A 22,196-nucleotide genomic window follows, 5' to 3' on the forward strand; every position below is an offset into this window, starting at 1 on the left:
GTTTTTGCACTTCCAGGTATTTGTTTAATACAAAAGTGCGTTGGAAAGCTGATTTTGCATGCGGCTGTGACCAATAGCATGCAATACTTAACAATGTTATGCACTGTTTTCTACAATATACTAATGATGCATATTTACTCTAATAACTTTTAATGGGAAAGTTAAGCGTAAATTTGAAAAAAAAATGCAAAAAATAATTAGTTCCAGGAAATCCAAAATTTAATAAAAAAAAAAAAATACTGTGAAACTATGCTGAATGCTATTTTTATTTAATTTTGTGATTTAGAAAGATTTCGGAGTAACTCCGAATATTCGTTACTCATAGAAAAATAAATAAGCTAGCCAAAAAATATGCCTGAGTGCTATTGTGAATAAATTTAGTGCTAATGGAGTAATTCCGAATAACTCCGAAAATTCGTTTTTGATACACAAGCAAAAACAAATAAATGAACTATCCAAAACCTATGCCTGAATGCTATTTTAATACACTTTGAGCTTTCGGAGTGATTCGGAGCAAATACAAATATAAAGTTTCATTACGCGAGCATAAAAGTGAAATAAAATAAACATAAACGTTGCGTAAAAGCAATTAAGACTTAATTTTGTGGTTTCGAAGTCATTGAGAGTAACTCCGAATATGCGATTTTAATGCGAAAAAATTGTAAAAGCAATAGACCGGCCCAGAACTAAGCCTGAATGCAATTTTTCAACAAATTTTAAGCTTTCGGAGTAATTTGGAATTAACGCCGAAAATTTGTTTTTGATACGCAAGCAGAGGAGAAGAAATAAACTAGCCATTAATGCTTTTTTTAATCAGTTTGGTAATTGCAGAGTAAATATTTTTTTGTTACAGAAAAGTAGATTGCAACAATTTATGCTAAAATAGTAGTACATACATACATAAGTATGTATGTATGTATGTACATATATAATAAGTGCTAAAGGTTCAAAGTGTACGCTTTCTGCAATAATTTGGAAGTTACGGATATTGTAACTTAATCTATGTTGCCACTAAAAAGAAAATTTTGAACGATTTACTCTCGCTGTTGCAAAAAAAAAAATCATAATTGCTCAATTTTTTTTTAAAACATGTTATATTTTTTGCGGTTTTTAGTTCGACAAGTAGTACAGTAATCGTTTCACAATTTTCTTCCATGCTTTATGTAGCCGGTGCTTTGTTCTGCTGTTGTTGGGCGGGAAATATACTTATTAATGTTTCCTGTTTATGCACTATGATGTTGGGCACAGTAGGGGTTGCGAGTGTGATTTAAACGCATCAGCTGCCTGCATCAAAGACTCAACTAAGTTCTTTAGTATACAGTTTTCATCTTGATGCATTAATGAATCTTTCCCGCTGCAATGCATGCTAGGTTCACGAAACTGACAAATCGCATAAAATTCTTTTTCACAGTGATGATCATTCATCAGAAGTGTTTTATCATCCATACAAACTTCAAGGCAATCTTCATTATTTTGATTGTCAGGGTTAGTTGAGTACCATTTGGTAAAAAGTATGGGTCGACCAGTGCTGTGTGACATATATCTTCCTTCATTTGCCAAATCGTTGCCATCAAACCAAAGTTGCGAGAGAATACCTCTAGTTAAGATATATTTTTCCAGCTCCAGAAGTTCCTCTAGTGATTCAATATTCGCCAAATCACCACCAAGAGATCGACAGTACTCAGATGATTCGAACCAGTTCATCTATTTGAAGATACATATGTTTATAACGAAAAAAATAATATCTTTTCAAACAAAACACTTGCCTTCAATTCACCGTTTATAAAATAATACTTATTACCAACTTTTACGAAGGGATGATAATTCTCATTGTTTTTTGCAAATATTTTACTCGCGAAAATGCCGAGAAAGCTTGAAAATATTAAACAAATTTGTACGAAATTCACCATTTTAACGTCAGAGATTTTATTTATGCTGCGTCTGTGGCTGTTTCTGACAGTGCTTTCTAATTCACTACTCTACAGCCGCGCAGGTATTTTATAAAAGCTTCATTTCGCGAAATAATCAAATAAAATCCAGCGATAACAGAAATAAAAGGAAAATTGAAAATTTTTCAGTAGAATAATTATTAATCAGTAATTGTTTGTTATTTATAAAGGGTGACACTTAATTTGCAAAAATCCCAATTTAGAAACGCTAATTGATTATATCTTCAGACTTGAAGCTTTCAACCCTTTTGAGTGGTAATGTTGACAATCAATCGTTTGTAAGGAAGTCTGCGGTAAAAATTGCTTTAGAAAGACACACTCACTCTAAATAACTAAAATGTCGGAAATTTAGCAGAAAAAATCAAAAGATTATCGATTATGAAGAGAATCTTTGAGCAAATGGTACACCCTGTATACACATATGTTAATTCCAAGAAAATATTAAAAAATATACCAACACTAAATATAAACAACATTTGTGATAAGCCCGAGTCCAAAGCAAAGCAGCCGAGGTTCACATATTCAGCGCTTGACTTGTCTATCAGCTTTATCAGTGCATAAATATGTACCTATCTATATAAATACATACATATATATGTGAACATTCGTGAATAATTCAGACGCGGTTTCAAAAGTTGTTTCACCTATGTACTACATACAAATACATATATACAGATATTAGAGCAAGTCGATTTGTTTTCTATAAAAAATATAAATAATTATCCGATCAATTATACACCAGTTTATTATTTTCATTCTAGAGCTACGTATACATAGCATTAATAAGCGCCTGCTCAAAGACGAGTTTAGTTTTTTTTTCTCAAAAAAAAATTATTCGTAGAATATTTTGCGTATATGCGCATATTTTCGGAGTTAACTTAGATACTTTCGGAATTACTGTTAGTGAATTGACATGTTTTCAAAAATAAAATAATAAATAATTCGGAATATATGTATGTACATATGTACATAGTACATGTACATACATACATACGTAGTATACAGATATTTTTGTAGTAATTAAGAAGAAATATATAAATAATTAAGTAGACTAGCTTGGTGTTAGGCATAGCAAATGAAAAAACCTTACACTTATGATAATTTTTTCTAAGCATATAAAAAAAAAAGATTCGGAGAAATTCGGAGTACTAAATATCGTTCATAAATTAACTGTTAAAATTTTTTGTTGTGTTTAATTGTTATTCTGAACTGTTCGGAATTATTAATAGTAAGTCGGAATTCGTATAGATATTTTCGGAGTAATCCCGAAGAAGTATAAAACAGTATTCAACACAATTCATAGTATCACGTAGCCAATGTAGCAGCCTTTCACTTATGACAATTCTGAGCAAAAAAAATGTTTGAGTAGTTCGGAGTACCAAATAGCATTTATAAAAGACTTCTCAGATATTTCGAACTATTCATAATACGACCTACTAATATGTGTATGTGCCTCTTGCTTAAGATTACAAGTGTTTCGGAATAAGTATAAAATGTTTAGAGTAATGAGTTGCAAAATTAAACTTATTTAAATTAATTCGGAACAAAAAAAAATTAGTTCAAAGTGATTCGGATTAAAGTTAAATTTGTTCTGAGATATTTGGATTAAATTTAAATTTGTTCTGAGAAATTTGGATTCAATTTAAATTTATTCGGAGTAATTTGGAGAAAAGTTAAACCTATTAATTGTAATTCGGAGTACAGAAAAGCAAATTTAAAAGCGTTCCACATATGATTATTTTTCTGCGCAAATACTAAATATTCGGAGTAATTCAGAGTACGAAATGGCGATCAAGATTAACTTCTTAGAAATTTATTACGCCTTATTCTTATTCAATACTATTAGAAGTACAACACACTAATATATGTACGCTTTATCTACGATTTCTAGCAATTCGGAGTAAGTATAAATTTTTTCTGATTAATTTGAATTAAAATTAAATTTATTCGGAGCAATTCTAAACAAAATTGAATGACACCGAAAATTCGGAGTGAGCATACAATTTTAGGAGTAACTCGGAATCTACTTGCGTGAAACTAAGCAAACTTTTGTACAATTTGCTTTGCTAAATTTGTTTGTAGGGGCACGACTTCCTTGGTCCACTTTACATTTTACGTAAATAGTGTTTGTCTTCTTTACGTTTACGTTTTTATGTGCTTTTGTATTTATGTACATACATATGTATGTCGATTACTAATAAAGCATCACTACTTGTCTCATTAATCTGAAATTCATCGCTATAACGTTGTACACGCATAACTTTTATGCGTCAATTCTCCTTAGGACAACTCAATCAAAGAGATTTTCATAGGCGATATTTGGGACGTGCGAAGAATCAGCACGATGGCTATCAAAGTGCAAGTGCGCTAATTTATTAATGACGTACACATAAACACATCAACTTTGGTGTGCATGCGCGAATTTCAATGAGTGCATATTATTTATACACACACATACTACATGCGCGCATTCATTTCGAAGTGCTCATAAACACCTCCAAGCAAAACGCCCAACACTTGGCGAGCTATTTCGGCGTTTAGTTAATTTTATTTGATTGCCAACAATTTAGTGTTGAATATAAAAGCAAGCGTGAGCTAGAGTTTTTAGTGTGCGTGAAATATAAGTATGTAATTTAATTGAAAGTTAGAGAGTGAAAGAGAGAGAGTAAGCAAGGCAGTAGTGAGCGCACAGCCAAACATATGAGCTACTGCATATATATATAGACGTACATATGTAGTAGTAAATATCATAAAAATTTGTTTATATTTATGTGTGTGTGCACTGGCGACACATCAAAAGCTCCAAAAGCTATCAAAAGCAGCGTCACAAAATTATAATAACCGGCCGTAAAAAGTGAACCACACGCCCAGACGTGCTAAAGGCAATACCCAACTGAGTGCCGCTTATAGCCATCAAGCATATAGGTAATAACAACAGCCAACGTACACACACGTACATACAAAACATAACCGCCAATTTACTTTCATTGCCTGTGCGTGTCCTTGACGCTTTGACGGCGCTGCACGTCGGCCATGCGCCGCAACCGCTTTAATATAATAGCCTGACGTTTTAAGTTTAATCATAAAAATATTGCATGACTTCCGTTGGCGACTTGTTTTATGCTTCCGGCTAACGGAAGTATTTGTAATTCACCAGTTAGTGTGGGTGTGTGCATTCTAAGGACGATCGAATGTATGCGTACGTAAAGTTATTGGCCAGCGTCAGGCGCATATTAACAGCTTTCTCCAGCACTTTGGTGCGAAAAGCTTTAAATTTTCGTTTTTCTAGTTTTCATGGCACATAACTGTGCTTCAATGACATCAGGCAGTTAGCTATACTAAGGCTTCATAAATAATAAAAATTGTAGGTGTTAAATGCGCAGCGAAATATCCTTTATTATTGTGTTTTGAAAGGTATTAACGACAGCTACTGTAAGCACTCGCATATCTTCGTTGGCTTACGCAAGTGGTTCGCCCATGCAATATTAATTAGCTTGGAGTGTCTGTAAGGAACGGAATAAGGACAAATATTGGCTAAGCAGTACGCGGTTTATCTCTTAAAATGAGCCTTCTCATAAGAAAAAAGCTATAAAAATAAATGGTGTGGCCATTTTAGTATTACCAACTTGATAAATATTTTGTAATAAATGACAGGGTTCATCAATTTCACGTATTTTTGCTACAGAAAAAAAATTATTCTATACTAGCTTTGATCTATATGGCCTGTAATCTTTTAACAACTTATGTAAGTCGGTACAACACGGGTCTTTAGAAGTAATAGGCGAATCAGTGTTGCAAGATTCAAGGAACAAACAACCTCCCTCTATTTTCCGAGAATCAGAACCGATGATATAATTGCAGCCCAGCAAACCCCTTTTCAGATCTAATCGAACCGATTTCTCAAAATAAATACTTGTACTGGTGAAAAACTCCCAGATAGTTAAAAAGAGTTGACCTTTTATAAAAGCCTGGCTCTAATATGAGGTAGGCAGATTATTTATTTGAACATCCAATGCACATAACATTTTCCATCTCTTTGCATTACAACCACGGTTTGGACGAGAATACAAAAGTTCACCAGTTACCTCCATCCTCTGCGGGATCACGCCTGCAGTACATCCCAAGTACAGACAGGTTCGTATGCATTTGGTTTTTCCATTGGAAAAATAGGCATCTCAACTTTGGTTGTTCACTCATGGATCTCGAGTCAAAGAAACTTTTTGCTGGAACATCGTCTCCCAAGCAAGCGATATTATCTAACCATCGCACTCGTCGAATTTTTATGCGCTTAACTAAATCCGTTTCACCTTAGAGCTCATGCAGTTCTTGGTTTCATCTTCTTCGGTATACATGCGAACAGAACCAAAGACTTTTCGGAGAACCATTATATAGAATGCTCGTCTCATCTCGTTTCGGCACTTGCAGAAGTATCTGAGTGAAGGGTCTGCTTTTCAGTTTCTTAACGATCCCAAAGTATTATGTATCCGAGGCCAGAGTTCCATTAAACTGCAGGATAATATTTATTTGGGTTGTTTAAGCGTAATAGACCCTAATTTTGCCGTCAATATGTAACAATGGATGAAGCATTTTCGCTCCGAAGTCCAATTAACAGTCATCCGAGTGGACTGCACGCGTTGAACCCGCTGCAAAGCGTGGAAAGCCCAACAGTTGGCTGGCAAGGTTATCGAATTGCTTCCACATCCACCTCATTCCTCAGATCTGGCCCTCAGCGACCACATGTTCTCATATCTCAAAAGAATGCTGGCTGGAAAAAAATTTTCCTCGAATAAAGAGCTGATCGCCGAAACTGAGGCCGATTTGAAAACAAAGCAGAAATCGTACTACAAAAATGGTATCGAAAAGTTAGAGGGTCGATACTATAGGAAGTGTCGATAAGATCAGTGTATCACCCTTGAAGGGAGCTCCGTCGAATAAAAAAACCAATTTCGCTTCAAAGGCTTTGAAAGATAATGACTTAACCAATCTTTCAAGTTTCATAAAAACTTATCATTAATTAGAAGTTTTGCAGCAAGACGCTTAAGATGGTAAAATAGGATATGTAAAGGCATAAACTCCAAATCCTCAAGCGCGCTTTACCACTCCGAAAAGACGGTATATATCAACTAGTATTTAGTAGTAATTGAATTTGCTGCTAGCTTTCATTCGGTAGCAATTGAGAGATTGCAATACAATTGCGAAGCTGAGTCGGTTCGCGGCACGATTTAATCCACTACCACGGAATTTATTAACTAACAGTTACCAAGCAAGCAACCGTTAGCCGCGCGCTTTTAGTACGGCACACTATTTGCTGCGCTCGTTTGTGTTGTTTTATTGCAGCGCCTTTCGTATTTAGTAGCGGCGCTGATGCTGCAGGTAAAACAGCGACAGCTAATTCCATAAACTACCGTTATTGCCACAAAAAGCACAAAAGCAATCGGAGCTGCTAAGCAGCGGTGGCAGCAACAATTGTAAAACAGCTATTTAAGTGAGAAAATAAGCGAGACGCAAAGCGGTAAATAAGCAACAGCAGGCGGGCGGCGGTGAACTGCATGCAACGACAAATGAAATGGCAGCATAACTTCAGCCAATAAATAAGGGCGTCTAATCTTAAAAGCACTTCATTAATTTCATGCCACAATAAAGAGGCAAATGCGGGCGTGAGTTGGTGCACAACGCGGCTGGAGCGAGGACGCGGCAACGTAGCGCATGAACATGAGATTGAAGAGTTATGTGGCAGCATACATGCAGCAAGGTTGTAGCCAGCAACTTGCCACACATATACACACACACAGCGCGGCAAACACGCCGATGCTTCCGTTAGCGATAAGGTTTAACTTAATAAGCCACACAGGAGCAACAAACCGGAGTTATAGCAGCAACAGCAACAACAACACTCGCCGCAGCAGTAATATTGCAGCAAGCAAAGCATGCTCCCTTATACGGCGCGCCGGCAGTTGCCATGAATAGCAGATCAAGCGCAGGTAGCATTTGAAATGAATGCAATGAAAAAATTCATAGCAATGGTTGTTTGCAGCGGCGGCGGCTGAGCGGCGGTGGCCGTGCGTTTGCTTACGAATCCAGTTTGAATTTATGACAAAACCATTGCCGCATATCAAATTATAATGCAAAAGATTTTCCAAAACCACAATACCAGCGCAAGGATATGCGAACAGACAAACAAGCGCGTACAACCTGAAACACATACGAGTACACGTTCGGGAGGCGCTCTGCTGCTCTTCCTTCCACTCACTCATCTTGTGATTGTTGTGATTTAGCTGTGTGTGGATGAGTGCATGCGACGTTGAGGTGACCAGAAGCAGTACTTCTCGTTTACTAGCTCGAAAATATTAGAATAGTAAACTTAGCTTAAGCTTTAGGTTAGGTTAGGTTAAGTTAGGCCGTGGGGTCCCCCAAAATAGTTGAATCTCACTTGAACAAATATTCACCGTTTGTGTCACTCATAAGCTCCAAAGGTGAATCAGAGGATCACTATAGATCTACGAAGCATTTTGAGTGTGAACAGAGATATTTCAATATCACCTGGCAATATGTACTGAGGTAAGTGTGAAGATGTCTTGGGTCAAACGACCAGAGCCATCAGTCAGATTGAGTAGAGCTATTACTAAGATCGCGGCATTCGAAAACTATCGATCCTGACTATAGGTTCGTCAACGTTCAATATTTTCTATATCCAAACATTCGGGCATGTATAGCCTAGGGCTGTCAACTACACAGCACTTCTCAAAATTAGCTGAGGAATATTTTCTGTCACCAAAGACAATATAAATCAGTATTAAGTGGACATATAAGACCAACAGGAAAGCCAGAAAGGAGAAAGGTATCAGTTGACATCGAGGTCTCCTTGGAGTGAGTCCACGAGACGGACTGTTTTGTCGGCATTAAAATGAAAGGGGTGTTAGATTAGTGGGTTTCATAGGGCAAGGAAAGCTTTGTTAGTGTTGAGAATATCAGTGTTTTTGTCTAAACAACTAAGAGCTCAAACTGCCATATTTTTTGAAACGGAGTCACTTTGGTGTCTAGTATAGCTTATCGATACAACTTGAGTTTTGACTTCACGTTCCTCATACATTAGATGAGAGTATATGATTTCTTAATGTCTTTGCTTTCAGAGAAGTGACTGTCCGCTCTGATAGCCGGGCGGCGATACTAGCCTTGAACTCACTAACCGTGAGTTCAGGGCTGATTTAGAAATACTTCTTTATCAATGGCGAGACATTTTTTGATGCCTGGTGCCTGGCCACAGCGGAATCGCAGGGAAGTTTAATTGTGGTTAGCTAGCCCAGGCCCTCTACCAGTAGAATGGGAATTGCTTGGTGCTCCCCCCTGTTGGTATGTTTTACTTCCGTATAGCTGGGCTTTGCGGGAACTTAGACATCAGTTTGTACACTGTCGAAAGGTCTTTTTGAACCGTGACCTATCGTAAGAGATGCAGTGAGCTCTTTGCCCTCAGTAACCTAGCATCTTCCGAGTTGTGTAGTTCTAACTAGCCAATTCCCTATTGGCATTCATGCTGAGTATCTTAGAGCGGAAATATCCATATTATTGGTCTCAACGGGTTTTGTTAACTTATAATTTAGAATATAACTGTTGGTCGGGTACAGACCCTGGCAGAACAGAATCTAATGTAAGGCCCAATATTTTGTGAACTGCTGTCAGGTTAAGTGTCATTGGAGGGTAAATATTAAGGCTCTTAGCAGCAAAGTAGTGAAAAACCCGAAAGTGTAGTTTATTTCCGCTCTTATGCAGCATAACCATTGCTTTGGTTCGGGAAGAAAATTGGTATTTATGAACTCAATTTGTGGTCACCTTAAAACAAAATCCATTGTGAAGCGACGGCGCTACAGCAGTTAATGCATTCTGTGACGCCATCCCTTTCCTAAAACTTCCTTTTACTGCTTTATCCAGTGCCACGAACTGCCATGCCGTGGCAACGGCAACATAAATTCTGATGAATCTGCGCGAAAACAGAAGTGGCAGCCACAGCTCCACCTCACAATCAACTACATTATAATTTTCTCCACCCGCGTCACTTTGCACAGCAGACAACTACAGTGAGAACTACATTTGCAGTCAGCTTTTGGACAGGTGAGTCGGTGGCGCTGGCAAGCAAGTAGACTTACAGCCGCTTTACCTGTGTAGCCGGCAAAATATTAGTAATGCCACATCAGTCAACCACACTTCGGTTCGTTGCTTGGTTGCTCAACTGGCTTAGTTTGGTTCACTGGCTGCTTGGTGCAAATGCAATTCTCAACTGCCACAGCGTTGCGGCGCATTTAACTGCACCAACCTGCTGCAACATCCGCCGAGCAGCCACAACAGCAGCGCTGGCGACGGCGGCGTGCAATTGCACTCGAAATCCCTGCACGTAATCTGGTCTAATAATAAATTTTGCTTGGTAAAATTTCAAATTCATAATTCAAAACTCATATTTGCCACGCACTGCCGCCGTTACGTACCTCCAACGTCTGCTGTTGCATGCCACAAGGTGCGCTGATTGTGCGCCTAATAAAGGCAGGTGGGTGCGTTGGTAGTGAGTGTGCCTTTGATACACCTTTTTGCATCTTGCTTGTAGATGATGTGGTTGTTTATGTACGTATTGCCCTTGTGCCTTGTATTGAGCCATTGTTCTTGCGTTGCGGTGTTTTGTTATTACGTTTTTGCCGCTGCCGCTGCCGTTGTTGTCATCTATTTATTCATCGTCTGCCTTTACTTCCGCCTTTTATTGTTTGTCTTGGTGCTTTCCGTAATGTCTGCATTGTTTTTGCTCAGCCTTTGAGTCGCTGCCGCGCCTGCAGTTCGTTGGTTTTGTGTTGTTCGTAGCAGACTCTCACTTTTTTCGACTTCACTAACCTTCCTGCTGCATTTCCTGCTGCTGTTATTACTTGTCTCATGTGCAATTGCTTATTAACTTGATGAAATAGCGGACATGTCGCTCGACGCGGTTTGATGGAATTCCATTTTGTTGTTGTATTATAGCAGTAATTCTTGATTGAGTTGGTTCTTCTTAAATGCATAGTGTTTTTAATATTTAAGACAGTGAAAAGGAAGAACGACTGACTCGCTCTATTATAACCGATTTATCGGTGTCTGTGCCAATAAAGAAGAAGAAAAAGTGTGCCTGGCCACTTCAGAATCGTCTCACCCAAATCTCATTATAATGGGAACAAGCAGACCTCAATAAATGTGTGTATGGCTCTAGAAGCTTTGTAGATATACAACGGACTGTGATCTACGTGTACGCGTCGGGTACCTAGGAGATCTTGGTAATACAATGGATAAGCATCTCTAGAAGTCCAAGTGGGTTTATTTTTGGTCTAACGAAAATCAGCCTATTTATTTCATCTAGCCTACTAATTATACCATTGATCAAAGTCGGTGTAATGCTGATCTGCGAACTCCACGGCATTCAACTCATATGTGTTTTTACTTTTTGCCGGAACTTTTTAGGACTCTAATGAGTAGATGGAATTGGTAAAGTATGCTAACCAGGAAGGAATGACTTGATTACATTATATCTTTTTCTTATCCTTGTCCTTATCCTTTTCCTTATTCTTATCCTTATCTTTATACATATTCGTATCTGTATCTGTATCTGTATCTGTATCTGTATCCATATCCACACTTTAGCACTATCCTTATCCTGTTGTTGTTGTTGTTTTAACGGAAATCGAATCCCCGTTAGGATGAAAAGTGTCAGTTGTGTTGTCGTCGATGTCATCTAACGGAAGGCCCAAAAAACGTGCTGTTTCGACGGGGTCGGACCAAAGGGAGGAGGGTGTTAGATGAGTAGGGTTCGTAGGGCATGCAAAGAGGTGGTCAGTATCATGCGGAGACTCATTGCATGCAGGACATACATTCGGTATGTCAGGGTCTATTCTAGATAAGTAGGAGTTTAACCTGCTACAGTATCCAGAACGAAGTTGCGCTAGGGTCACTCGCGTTTCTCGCGGCAGCTGGAGCTCTTCGTCTGCTATGGGTGGTGATTTGACTCCAAGAACGCTATTCAAGGGAAGGGAGTCGGTGAAGGTGTTGATGGCTCCGCTGTGAATGGCGGTCAGTACCTGTCGAAAGTCAGTTGCGTCCGAAGTCCGGTCGGCGTACTGTACGACGTCGTCGACGTAGTCAAGGAATGACCTTTTGATGCTTCTTAGGAGGCGGTTCCGCTCCAAGCAGATGGCTGCAGGGGTGATTTCTGCGAAAACATCCCAGCAGGAACTGCTTGGAGAGGAGTTCATTATGCTCCTTAACTGGGAGCATAAGCGTCTCACTGTGGAGGTGTTCTATGGGAGACATCAAAAGACATCCCGTCGTAGTCCAGAGTGAAGTGGTTTGACAGGTCTGAAGTTTCCTCATCTGCGTGCCACTGCATCCAGGCGACCATGTGGGTGCTGCGTAATTAAGCACCGTCCGGCCGATTGCCTTGTATGTTGCCAACAATGTTTCTTTGCCTTTTCCCCATGTGCTGCCGGCTAGCGACTTGAGGATTTTGTTGCGGCTCTGTACCTTGGCGATAATCGCGGTCGTGTGGGGAGAGAAGGAGCATAGACTGTCGAAAGTTACACCTAAAATCTTAGGATTATTGACAGTCGGAATTTTGACGCCGTCGACTGAAATATTAAGCTCAAGTTTATACTCCTTCGTCTAGTTTGTAAATATGGTCGCTGTGGATTTGGTGGAGGAAAGTGTGAGGTTTCGTGGAGTGAGGAAACGAGAAAGATCGGAGAGGTAGCTATTTACTTTCGAACACATGCCATCCATTCCATTGCCTGACGAGAATATCGTGCAGTCATCAGCGTACGAGGTTATGGAAACTCCCTCTGGTGGTTGTGGGAGTTTTGAGATGTAGAAATTAAACAGTAGCGGGGAGATGACACCACCCTGCGGAACCCCCTGTTTAATTCTTCTCAGTTTAAATATTTCACCTCGAAATAGTACGGATGACTGACGACCGCTCAGATAGTTCATGGTCCACCTTTTTAACCCTGGAGGGAGCGTAGTTTGTTCAATGTCCTTATCCTCACATTTATCGTCATCCTTATCGGTTTCAGTATCTTTATTTCTCCTTATGCTGTTCCTTCCTTATCCATATCCATATCATTATCCGTATCAGTAATATATGTTCATCGGGCACCGAGAATCACTGGAGATCGTTATACAAATTACTAAAACGAGTCCCTCTCTGTCTTAAATACTTTTAAAGCTTTTAAGTGGAAAATCAGCAGTATACGCTTCCACTTTTAGTCATTCGCTTTCATAAATATACGAGTGGCTCAACTCGTTGTTGACTTATGATTGCACCGAGATCATTTGCCATGGCAACAGCTTTTGAAGTTGCGAAAAAAGCCAACTAGCAGCATGAAATACGTGGAACTGAAGAACACTCGGCTGCTATTTTCAAAACAGTGTTGCTTTTTTGAAAGATGCACGTTATTTGGTTACAGTTGATGACATGGCGCTTGTTACTTGAGCGCATGTTGTTAATATTTCGGTTGATTTTTTTGTTTGGATTTTGCGCTGAAGTGACTGTCTTTAAAGCGTATGGCTTAAGCCGAAAGCGGTGCTAAGGCTTATAAATATTTTTTTTTTTATTTTTAGAGTTTGTGTTGCGTTTATTTTGGTTAGCTGTTTTATGTATGTACCTTGTTGTTTTTTGTTGATTTTTTTTTTAATTTTTTTTATATTTTGTTATGTTTTTTTGTTATTTTTTTGGTATTTTTACAAGCTCTGCATGCAGCAGCCTTATTATCTTTCCTTTTTGCTTTGCGCTCACCCACTCCAACTACCTTTCACATATGCCGACAAGTGCATAAAGCTTTCACGGTAGCTACGAGTATAATAGCAATAGCAATAGCAACAACAACAGCATACAACATGTAACAACCACGAATTATTGCCAATGGCAACACAGTTGTAAATTTTTGCTACCACAACCACTTCTTTGCTGCATATATATGCGTATGCATGTTATTGTTGTTGTTGCTTTTGTAGTTATATTTACCTTGCTAGCTGTTTGCTTGTTATCCTTGCGCATCTTTATTTGTTGCAGCTAAGCGCTCAATGCCGCTTTTTGACTTTTGCCAGCTAACATCCACACATTTTCACCCCCCCTACCACTTGTTTGTGTGCGTGTGTGTGTGTGTGTTTGTGCGGCTAACATTTTACCCACGCTCCCTTGCGCAACATGCATTCGTTTGTTGCATGCAACTGACATTTGTTTGCTTTTATGTGCAATTTTTTCACAAAAGCACCAGCACAGCTGCAACAACAACAGCAACACAAATAGACAAGCAGCAGCAGCAAAATATAAATAAGCTCACAACACAAGCGCACACGCTTTGTGCTTGTTTGCGTATTAACGCATGCACAGTTGTACAACAAAAACATACAATATTTTATTCGTAAATCTCTATTTGTGGTTTATAATTTCAAAGCCATAATAAACTGCAAATAAGCGCGTCGTTGGTTAAGGCGACGCAGCTCAACTGGTTGCAAGCTTAAACACACACACACACACACACAGGCTGGCAATAGCAGCAAAGCACACACATACACGGCCATATATTTGCATAGATTTGTTTGAATATAAATAAATATTTATTATGCTTGCTGGCAATGTTTAAGGATTTGCCTGCGCTCCTTTTGCATTTCGAGAAATTCGTGTTGTCTGTAATTTGCTTTCAAAGCTCTGCAATTATTTTATTTACTGTGTGGAAACAGAAAAATTTGCATTCAATTATTTGGTATTTGTGCAGAAATCTGACCAATTCATATGCAATTTATTTATTGTTTGTTAATTAAGTCGGTTTGTTATGGTTAGCTGCAGCATTCAATATGGTTAGTGGTCTATAGTGTAGTGCATGTACATATATTTATAGTATATATATAAATATAAATCTTGGAAATAGCGTAATTCTTTATCAAAAATAATTATTTCTCTTGGAACAAGTGCAGACGTGTTTAATTGCAACTATAATATTACAAGTGAGTATGTCCTTGATATGTTCTGAATAATTTCGACGTAGAAGTATAATTTCAGGAGTTCAGATATTTGTCTAGTAGCAATTATAAATTGGGTATCTAATCTTATAAATTCCAAAGGGCTCTTTTTATATATAAAAGTGTTTATTTAGGAGAATTTTATACAAAAACATATAAAAAAAAACGTTTCCCGTGAAAAACCCTGATTTTAATCGGTTAGATTGTATGGCAGCTATATGCTATAGTATTCTGATTTGAACAATATCTGCGGAGATTGTAGCTTTAACTTCAGCCAAATTTCGTGAAGATCGCTTATCAAATAAACAAGTTTTCCATACCAGGACTTCATTGTGACCGATGACTTTGTATGGCAGCTATATGCTATAGTCGTCCGATCTGAACATTTTCTACGGAGATTGTACTATTGTCTTGAAGAATAATTCCTGTCAAATTTCGTAAAGATCCCTTATCAAATAATAAAGTTTTTCATTCAAAGACTTAATTTGGATCCATCAGTTAGTATGGCAACTATACGCTATAGTTTTCCGATCTGAACCATATCTTCAACGATGATAGCATTGCCTCAAATAATAATCTGTGCCAAATTTCGTGAAAATATCATGTCAATTAAAAATAGTTTTGCATACAAGGTCTTCATTTTGAGCCATTAAATCGATCGATCTATTCAGTCCGATATCGCTGGTTCCAACAAATAAGCAGGGTCTTGGGAGAAAAGAACCTGTTTATGATTTCGGATCGATATCTTAAAACATAATAGACTAATTTACGTGTAAAGAGATACACAGACAGAGAGACGGAGAGACTGACTTGCCTAAATCAATTCAGTTCATCATGCTGATCAATTATAGATATATTTTTTATGAGATCTCCGACTCTCCGATGTGAAAAGTTGACAAAAGCTGAGGAAAGAAGATGGAGGTCAAAGGCCTCAGTTTTCCAGTTGAGCACAAAGAACTAAGCCAATGGGAAAAACTAAAAGACCTTTCGAGACGAGATGAGACGATAGTTAAAGTGCGAGATTGAAAGAGCGAAAATGTAAACGAAAATCAGAACGGTTACAGACAGAACTAAGTGTGTACAAATTTAAAACTACGCTGATGAGAGAATAGTAATTAGAGATCTTGCAGAAGTTTCGGTAAAAAGGAAGCACACATCAAAAAACATCAACTTCTTCTTCTTCATTATTGGCGTAGACACCGCTAACACGGTTATAGCCTGGTTTACAACAGCGCGACAGCCGTTCTTCCTTTTCGCTGTTTTGGAGGTTGGTGTCATGTGTAGAAATTCACGTAAATGAGGAAAGTTCTCTGAGCACCATTCACTTGGAAGTGGCCAGAAACGATTTTTTTATATATGCCCCACATCAATCTGTCGTGTTAGCCAAAAAACATCTCTTTGAAGGAGAGCTAAAGTGAAAATCCCTCTCCAGGGTTGTGCGCTGGGTTTGGACCCACAACTTAAAAACGTGTCCAACGAAAAGGAAAATCATAAAGTGGAAATACGGAAATACAATTGATTATTTGAGACCAAAAATAATAATAAGGAGATTTAAGACCAAATTTTAGTGGATTATAATAATAAATGCGTGGGTTAGTGAATACAAGCTAAAATTGAAGATCGAAGTACACAAAAAGAAAATCAAGAAACACATATTAGCAAGCAAAACTCTCAGCCTAAATACAAATTAATTTGCTAATATCCTAAAGAAAATAAAATTTGACAGAGGCCTTGAAAAACTGGCTTCAAACAAGTGGTACATCAGGAAAACACTCGTAGGAGATCTGCTAATTCAATTATAAAACCAAGCAGATAAGAGAGCCGACAGAGCCGAGAAGAGACATGAGATAGGAGTTTGGTCAGGTTAAGCGGATTAAAGTCACGCACTCCGGCTTTCGGTGCTTCCTCCTACTATACAAAGCCAATGATAGGAGACCAAATACTGAGTTCAACAGAGCGCTGGGCCTTCATAATTTATTGAGATATTGAAATTTTTGGCAAGAGTCCAGAAGTTGCTAAGCGGTTGCTTGATACAAATTTAAAATTTTAGATATGTGTAGAAATATGTTCGTACGTATGGGAAAGCCGAGCTCAAATATCAGAAATTATATTACACTAAGAAGAGTGCAGAACCAGGAGACATAAAAATTGAAAGCAATGATAGAGAAGTTAGTTCAAATAAGAAAAAAAATCGGAAAGTTTAGAATAAAGATCAGATTTTTAGACCTTAGTAAAGAGCGCGGCCATCTTAAAAGATATTCGCAAAAAGTGCTACTTTATATTAGTGGTACTGAGTTTTTTGTGGGTATGGAATCTTAACAAAAATTCAATAAACGTTGTTGTGGCCTTAAAAGAGCAGCAAATAGTTTCAACACCAGGCAATTGCTTTCAACACCAATGACCAATTGCAACAGCAATAGCCGGGCGTTTGTTAGAAGAGTGAGGGTAAAACATTGGAGCACAGCAATAGCAAAGAACCGCCAAATGTTAGTGGCAATATGGCAACATGGCAAACAAACAAGGAGCGAACGAACAATGACCGCATATGGCAAGACGTGAGCAAAATATCCAACAGGCTGCGAGGCTGATCAAAAGGAGCACGAAAAACAGGAAATTCGGCAGCAAGCGTAAAGAAAATTAACGCAAGCAAATACTGGTTTAATAAAAACAGGTAAAGATGTTGATATACCAAAGAAGCGGCCGGACAAAACTATGGACTGAACATACGAAGATAGTGAAGGTAGTGCAGAGTCAAGAAGTAGAGTAGATAATAAGCCAAAAAACGCATAATTTCAAATTACACAAAAATACAAAAACCAGCAGCTCAGCGCACATATGTACATATATATAGTATGTCGACACACCCGGCATAGTTTCTCTGCAACCCTGTGGATCAGCGAACTTTGCATTGCGGACATTTAATTTAAAATTCCTACAGTGTAACCACAGTAACGGCACACACGAATAAATGAAAAAAATATTTATATATGTATATATGTACATATGCCTGTTCTTATAGCTGCTTCATGCACAGCTGTTGATAAGTAAGGACACATGACACGGACACTCCAAAAATTGAACGAACGTGCGTGCGTATTTTCTTCGTTATTTTTGCTCCTTCCCCGCTGGTCGAAGAGAAAACCAGTCAACTGAAGTGAATTCGCAGTCACTGGAGAAGATATCATAAAAAGATATAAAGCGGAGAATAAGAAATTAAGAGGACTAAATTAAATATTGCAAATATGCTGGGAAATGGTCTTTGGGCAGATTGGAGACAAAAAAAAGTGGGGAAAAATTTTTAAAATTAATTTGGAGCCAGTAGAGCGGAAAAGCCACAGAAGGACTGAGGTAGGCTGTCATGATAGAGACATATGTGAGTATTGAAAGTTGCGCTGAGAAATAAATTTAATTAAATAGAAGAGAAAATGAGGCAACTACATATAATTTTATAGAGAAGTGAAATGGAATCGAAACAAACGGAATAAAGTGAAGTTGAACAAAAAAAAAGACAACAACATAAAATTGTATAAAGGAATGAAATGGATTCGAAACAAACGAAATGAAATGGAATTGAACTATTCAGGTTTTGTTGAAAAATGGATTGAAGAAAGAGTGACCAAAAAGCTTATTTTAAGTTTAAAAGCTCGTGGAAAGCTCTGAAGAACTGAACACCGAACTTGAAGTTTGAAAGCTAGCGAAAAACTCTAAAGAGCGCTCGGAAAATCTTATAAAGCAGTTTAATAAGGAACATAGTCTAACTGAAAATTAGTAACTTAATACGTATGCTTAAAAAAACCATTATTTTTAAGCAAAACCTCAGTATAAAATTCATAGTAATAAAGCAAACATATTGGATTCGTAGAAATAACAAAATTTAGATAGAGATAGAGAAAGAGTGGGCTTGAACAAGCGGTGATCGATAAGCGAATTTTAAACTTTGAAACTCGGGAGAAGCTTTGGAAAACCGCAAAAACGAAATTGAAGTTTAAAAGTTCGGGAAAAGCTTCCAAGAACCGTGAAAACGAAATTTTAAGCTTGAAAGCTCTGAAGAACCGTTAAAACAAATTTAAAGTTCAAAAGCTCGGGAAAGCTCTAAAGAACGCTCTTTGTAAATTTTGTAAAGTAGTTATATGTATAAGAATCATAGTCTAACTGACAGGCTTTATGATAGAAATTAATAACTAAATATGTGTGCTTTAAGTAACTCTGCTATATTTAAGCAAAATATCAGAACTTCAGGATCAAAATCATAAAAGCAGCCAGGTCGGAATCATAGAAATAATAAAATGTGAAGAGTCGAAAGCGAATTTAAAGTTTTCAAGCTCGAGAAGCACTCTGAAAGCTTCAAGCCAAAATTCACAAAGGCAACCAGATTTGATTCCAAAAAAAATTAAAGTTTGAATAGAAATTTGTCTAAAAATTGGGTAGATAACTATGGAAAAAGTATAAACTCCATTATCTTGGTCAACCAAAAAGCTCGGGTGGTGACCTCGTCTTCTAAAGAAATTCTAAAAAAAAAAAATAAATTGAAAAACTTTAAAGGCAAAGCGACAGTCAAATCACTAAAGTAACAATCGATAGCAATAACTATATTAAGATTGCTTGTGACTGAAAAGCCGTCGATAAGCTTTGGGATAAATGGAATAAGCGAATTTCTGAAAATTTGTCGAAAACACGCGCTGAAAAGAATTAAGCAAACGACTTTCTGGAAATTTCTGCAGAACATGCATACACAAAAAATAGTAAAAATAAAAAAGGAAGTCTACACAATTGAGCTGTTTCCTCACAAGGATTGCCCGTAAAGGCAAGAAAAGCCGAAAAGGTGGATAAAAAGCTTTAACGGCTGCCGCAGACACATACGCTCAAAACCAATTTTCGCCAATGCCACAGAACGTCAACCACGACTAGTCCAACTGGCAATTTCAATTCCACTTATGTTGCAATTCACACACACGCACACACCCACACATGCACGCAGTTATTTTTTTGCTCACGGCAAATGCACTCAGAAATGAAGGTAAGGTCCGGAATCTAGCCAGATTGGCCAGCACATAAATGTAATAAAATAGCGGAGGGAGAGCAAAGGAAGCAACCAATAAAAATGAAGGCGCAAATTTGCAGCAAAGACATACTTCGAGTCGGTGCGCGCGCGCGCGCAGAGCAGAAGGCTGTGTGTAAGCCATTCAAGTTGGCAAGTTGCTTGAAGGCAGGTGCAATGATGCATTCAAGCGTGGAGATGGCAGCGTGTAAAAGTGCACGTGTTTGTGAGTGTGTGCGTGTGCATATCGACGACAATCAGCGAATAGCCACAAGGCGACACTCAGCACACGTAAGGTAAGCGGAGTGATGAAAGCGCGGCGGGTAAGCTCAACTAAAGCAGCGCGGCAGCGACATCTGTGTGTTGAAAGCCAATTTCGTAAATGTCCATTTACGAGCCCACGTGAAAAGCACAGAATTAAAAGGAAAAGATAAAAAAAATACAAAAAAGAATATCGAAAACACATATGAAGGAAAGCAGTAAGAGCTGCGCTGCGAAAGTTCTCATAAAAAAATGAAAATGGAAATAAAAATAAGTTGAAGACTGCGCAAAACAAGTGCGTTCGTGTTAAAAGTGTCGCTTTCAGCATAAACCCATTTGTCCAGAAGCAGCGTTGGCTGACATTGCCATAGCTACTGGTGACGCTGTTGATGCATACGAGCAGACGACAACGCCTTCAAGCGGCATTAGTGTCTGTATGGAGCGTTTTGCATTGCGGCGCACAGCGTATGAGGTAAACTTGGAGATCGCCATGTTAATGGCTTGCGCTCATAAATGCATGAAAGAGCTTCATCTCCGGTTCGGTGGTAGCAACGAAAAAAGCCGCGAGGCGTTGTAATGCGCCTACACAGGTAGGCTACCTTTACTGCAAGTACACAGTATATGCATTTGTTTTCGTTTTACAGCTTACGCTCGCTGTACCATCTTACGGCAGTGGAGTAATTGCTGCACTTTGGTCCAGCTTCCGGGGGATTACCTGAGTGAGTACTGCAAAGCAACGGTGTACACGCAATCTTCACTTTTTTATGACGCTTGCTAGCCATTGCTAAGGGGTCCATTAAGTATTAAAAGCGTTGTGAAATGGTTTGTGATCGCGCATAAACATATGCCTTAAAATGGTTGTGATAGTGAATGCAAGAGTAGATTTAGCAAGTAGAGTGGTTTTATGACGACAAATGAAAGCTTTTTTTGGATTTTTTTTATGGATTTTTTTAATGGATTTTTTCTAGAACTAATACAAGAAATCTCTGTGACTTTCATTATAAATTATATTTTACGTTGAGTTTATATTTCGAAGATGACCTAAAATATGCCGCAATAATAAAGCTCTTTAAATAAGCTTTTAATGAAATACCAAAAATTGATTTTTTAGTTTGCCCATGGAAAGTTGAGCAGTTAATAGAGCTTTTATAAGACAAAGCTTAAAGCTTTCAGGAATTATACCTACAGAATAAAACAAAATTATAGTGGGCCCGAAGAGAAGCAAACAGTTAATAGAGCTTTCCCTAATTCTGTAATAGACCTGCCAAAGCTTTCACGTAATATACTGTAGATAGATACATGAATCACACATACTCGTATGTATATATCTATTTATGACATAAGAAAATAGGCGCTCATAAAACCAAGTATATTAGAGCTTTCACTAATTTTGTAACAAAGCTGAAAAGCTTCACGGAATATACTGCAGAAGGATACATGAAAAATAGTTTAGCGTGCTCATGAAAAGATAAGCAGTTAATAGAGCTTTTAAAAGCTCTCTATGAATATATGGATAATACATATTTAGGACAAAACAAAATCAGCCTTCAGAAAAGCAAGCAGTTAAAAGAGTAGAGAGCCCTTAACAGGATGAGCCAATAGTAGAGCTTTCACAAAAGCTGCTTCAATGAGCTACCATTTAAAAAAGTATTTATGTAAATATAAGCGAAGCAGCGAATAGAGCTTTTTATGAACTTTGTAATAAAAGCTTTTAGGGTATGTAACAGAACTATGTTTTCCGATTTCCTTTCACATCCCTTTAAAAAATCATATCAAATCCAATTTCAAGCCTCTCGAAAGCAACCCTGCCCAGTGTAGCATATAATAGGCAGATTCAGCACACAAATTAAAAACAACAAACTAAATGAAAAAGCAATTAGACGTAAGCATCTAATCAATTATGGGGCAGCATACATAAATAAGAAGAATCA

The 22,196-nt window shown here is 37.9% G+C and overlaps 2 protein-coding genes across 11 annotated transcripts in view; both read right to left on the minus strand.

Annotated features, from left to right (window-relative positions):
* The window catches only part of LOC126763544 (CUGBP Elav-like family member 4), a 955,905-nt gene that overhangs the window by 484,843 nt on the left and 448,866 nt on the right, over positions 1–22,196 (minus strand). The gene's annotated exons all lie outside the window — the stretch shown is intronic.
* Positions 802–2,017, minus strand: LOC126763545 (C-type lectin 37Db-like). Its single transcript, XM_050481150.1, has 2 exons — positions 1,767–2,017; positions 802–1,704 (listed from the first exon to the last, which is right to left on the minus strand). Exons 1-2 carry the CDS (start codon positions 1,908–1,910, stop codon positions 1,231–1,233), a joined length of 618 nt encoding a protein of 205 aa, XP_050337107.1. The 5' UTR covers positions 1,911–2,017; the 3' UTR covers positions 802–1,230.

This window comes from Bactrocera neohumeralis, chromosome 6, assembly GCF_024586455.1.
Source record: "Bactrocera neohumeralis isolate Rockhampton chromosome 6, APGP_CSIRO_Bneo_wtdbg2-racon-allhic-juicebox.fasta_v2, whole genome shotgun sequence".
Taxonomy (NCBI): domain Eukaryota; kingdom Metazoa; phylum Arthropoda; class Insecta; order Diptera; family Tephritidae; genus Bactrocera; species Bactrocera neohumeralis.

Excerpts from the sequence above, each read along its gene's own strand:
- LOC126763545 (XM_050481150.1), bottom strand. The coding sequence starts at position 1,910 with ATGGTGAATTTCGTACAAATTTGTTTAATATTTTCAAGCTTTCTCGGC. Across the intron at positions 1,705-1,766 it reads TTATAAACGGTGAATTGAAG|ATGAACTGGTTCGAATCATC; the intron begins GCAAGTGTTTTG and ends ATCTTCAAATAG.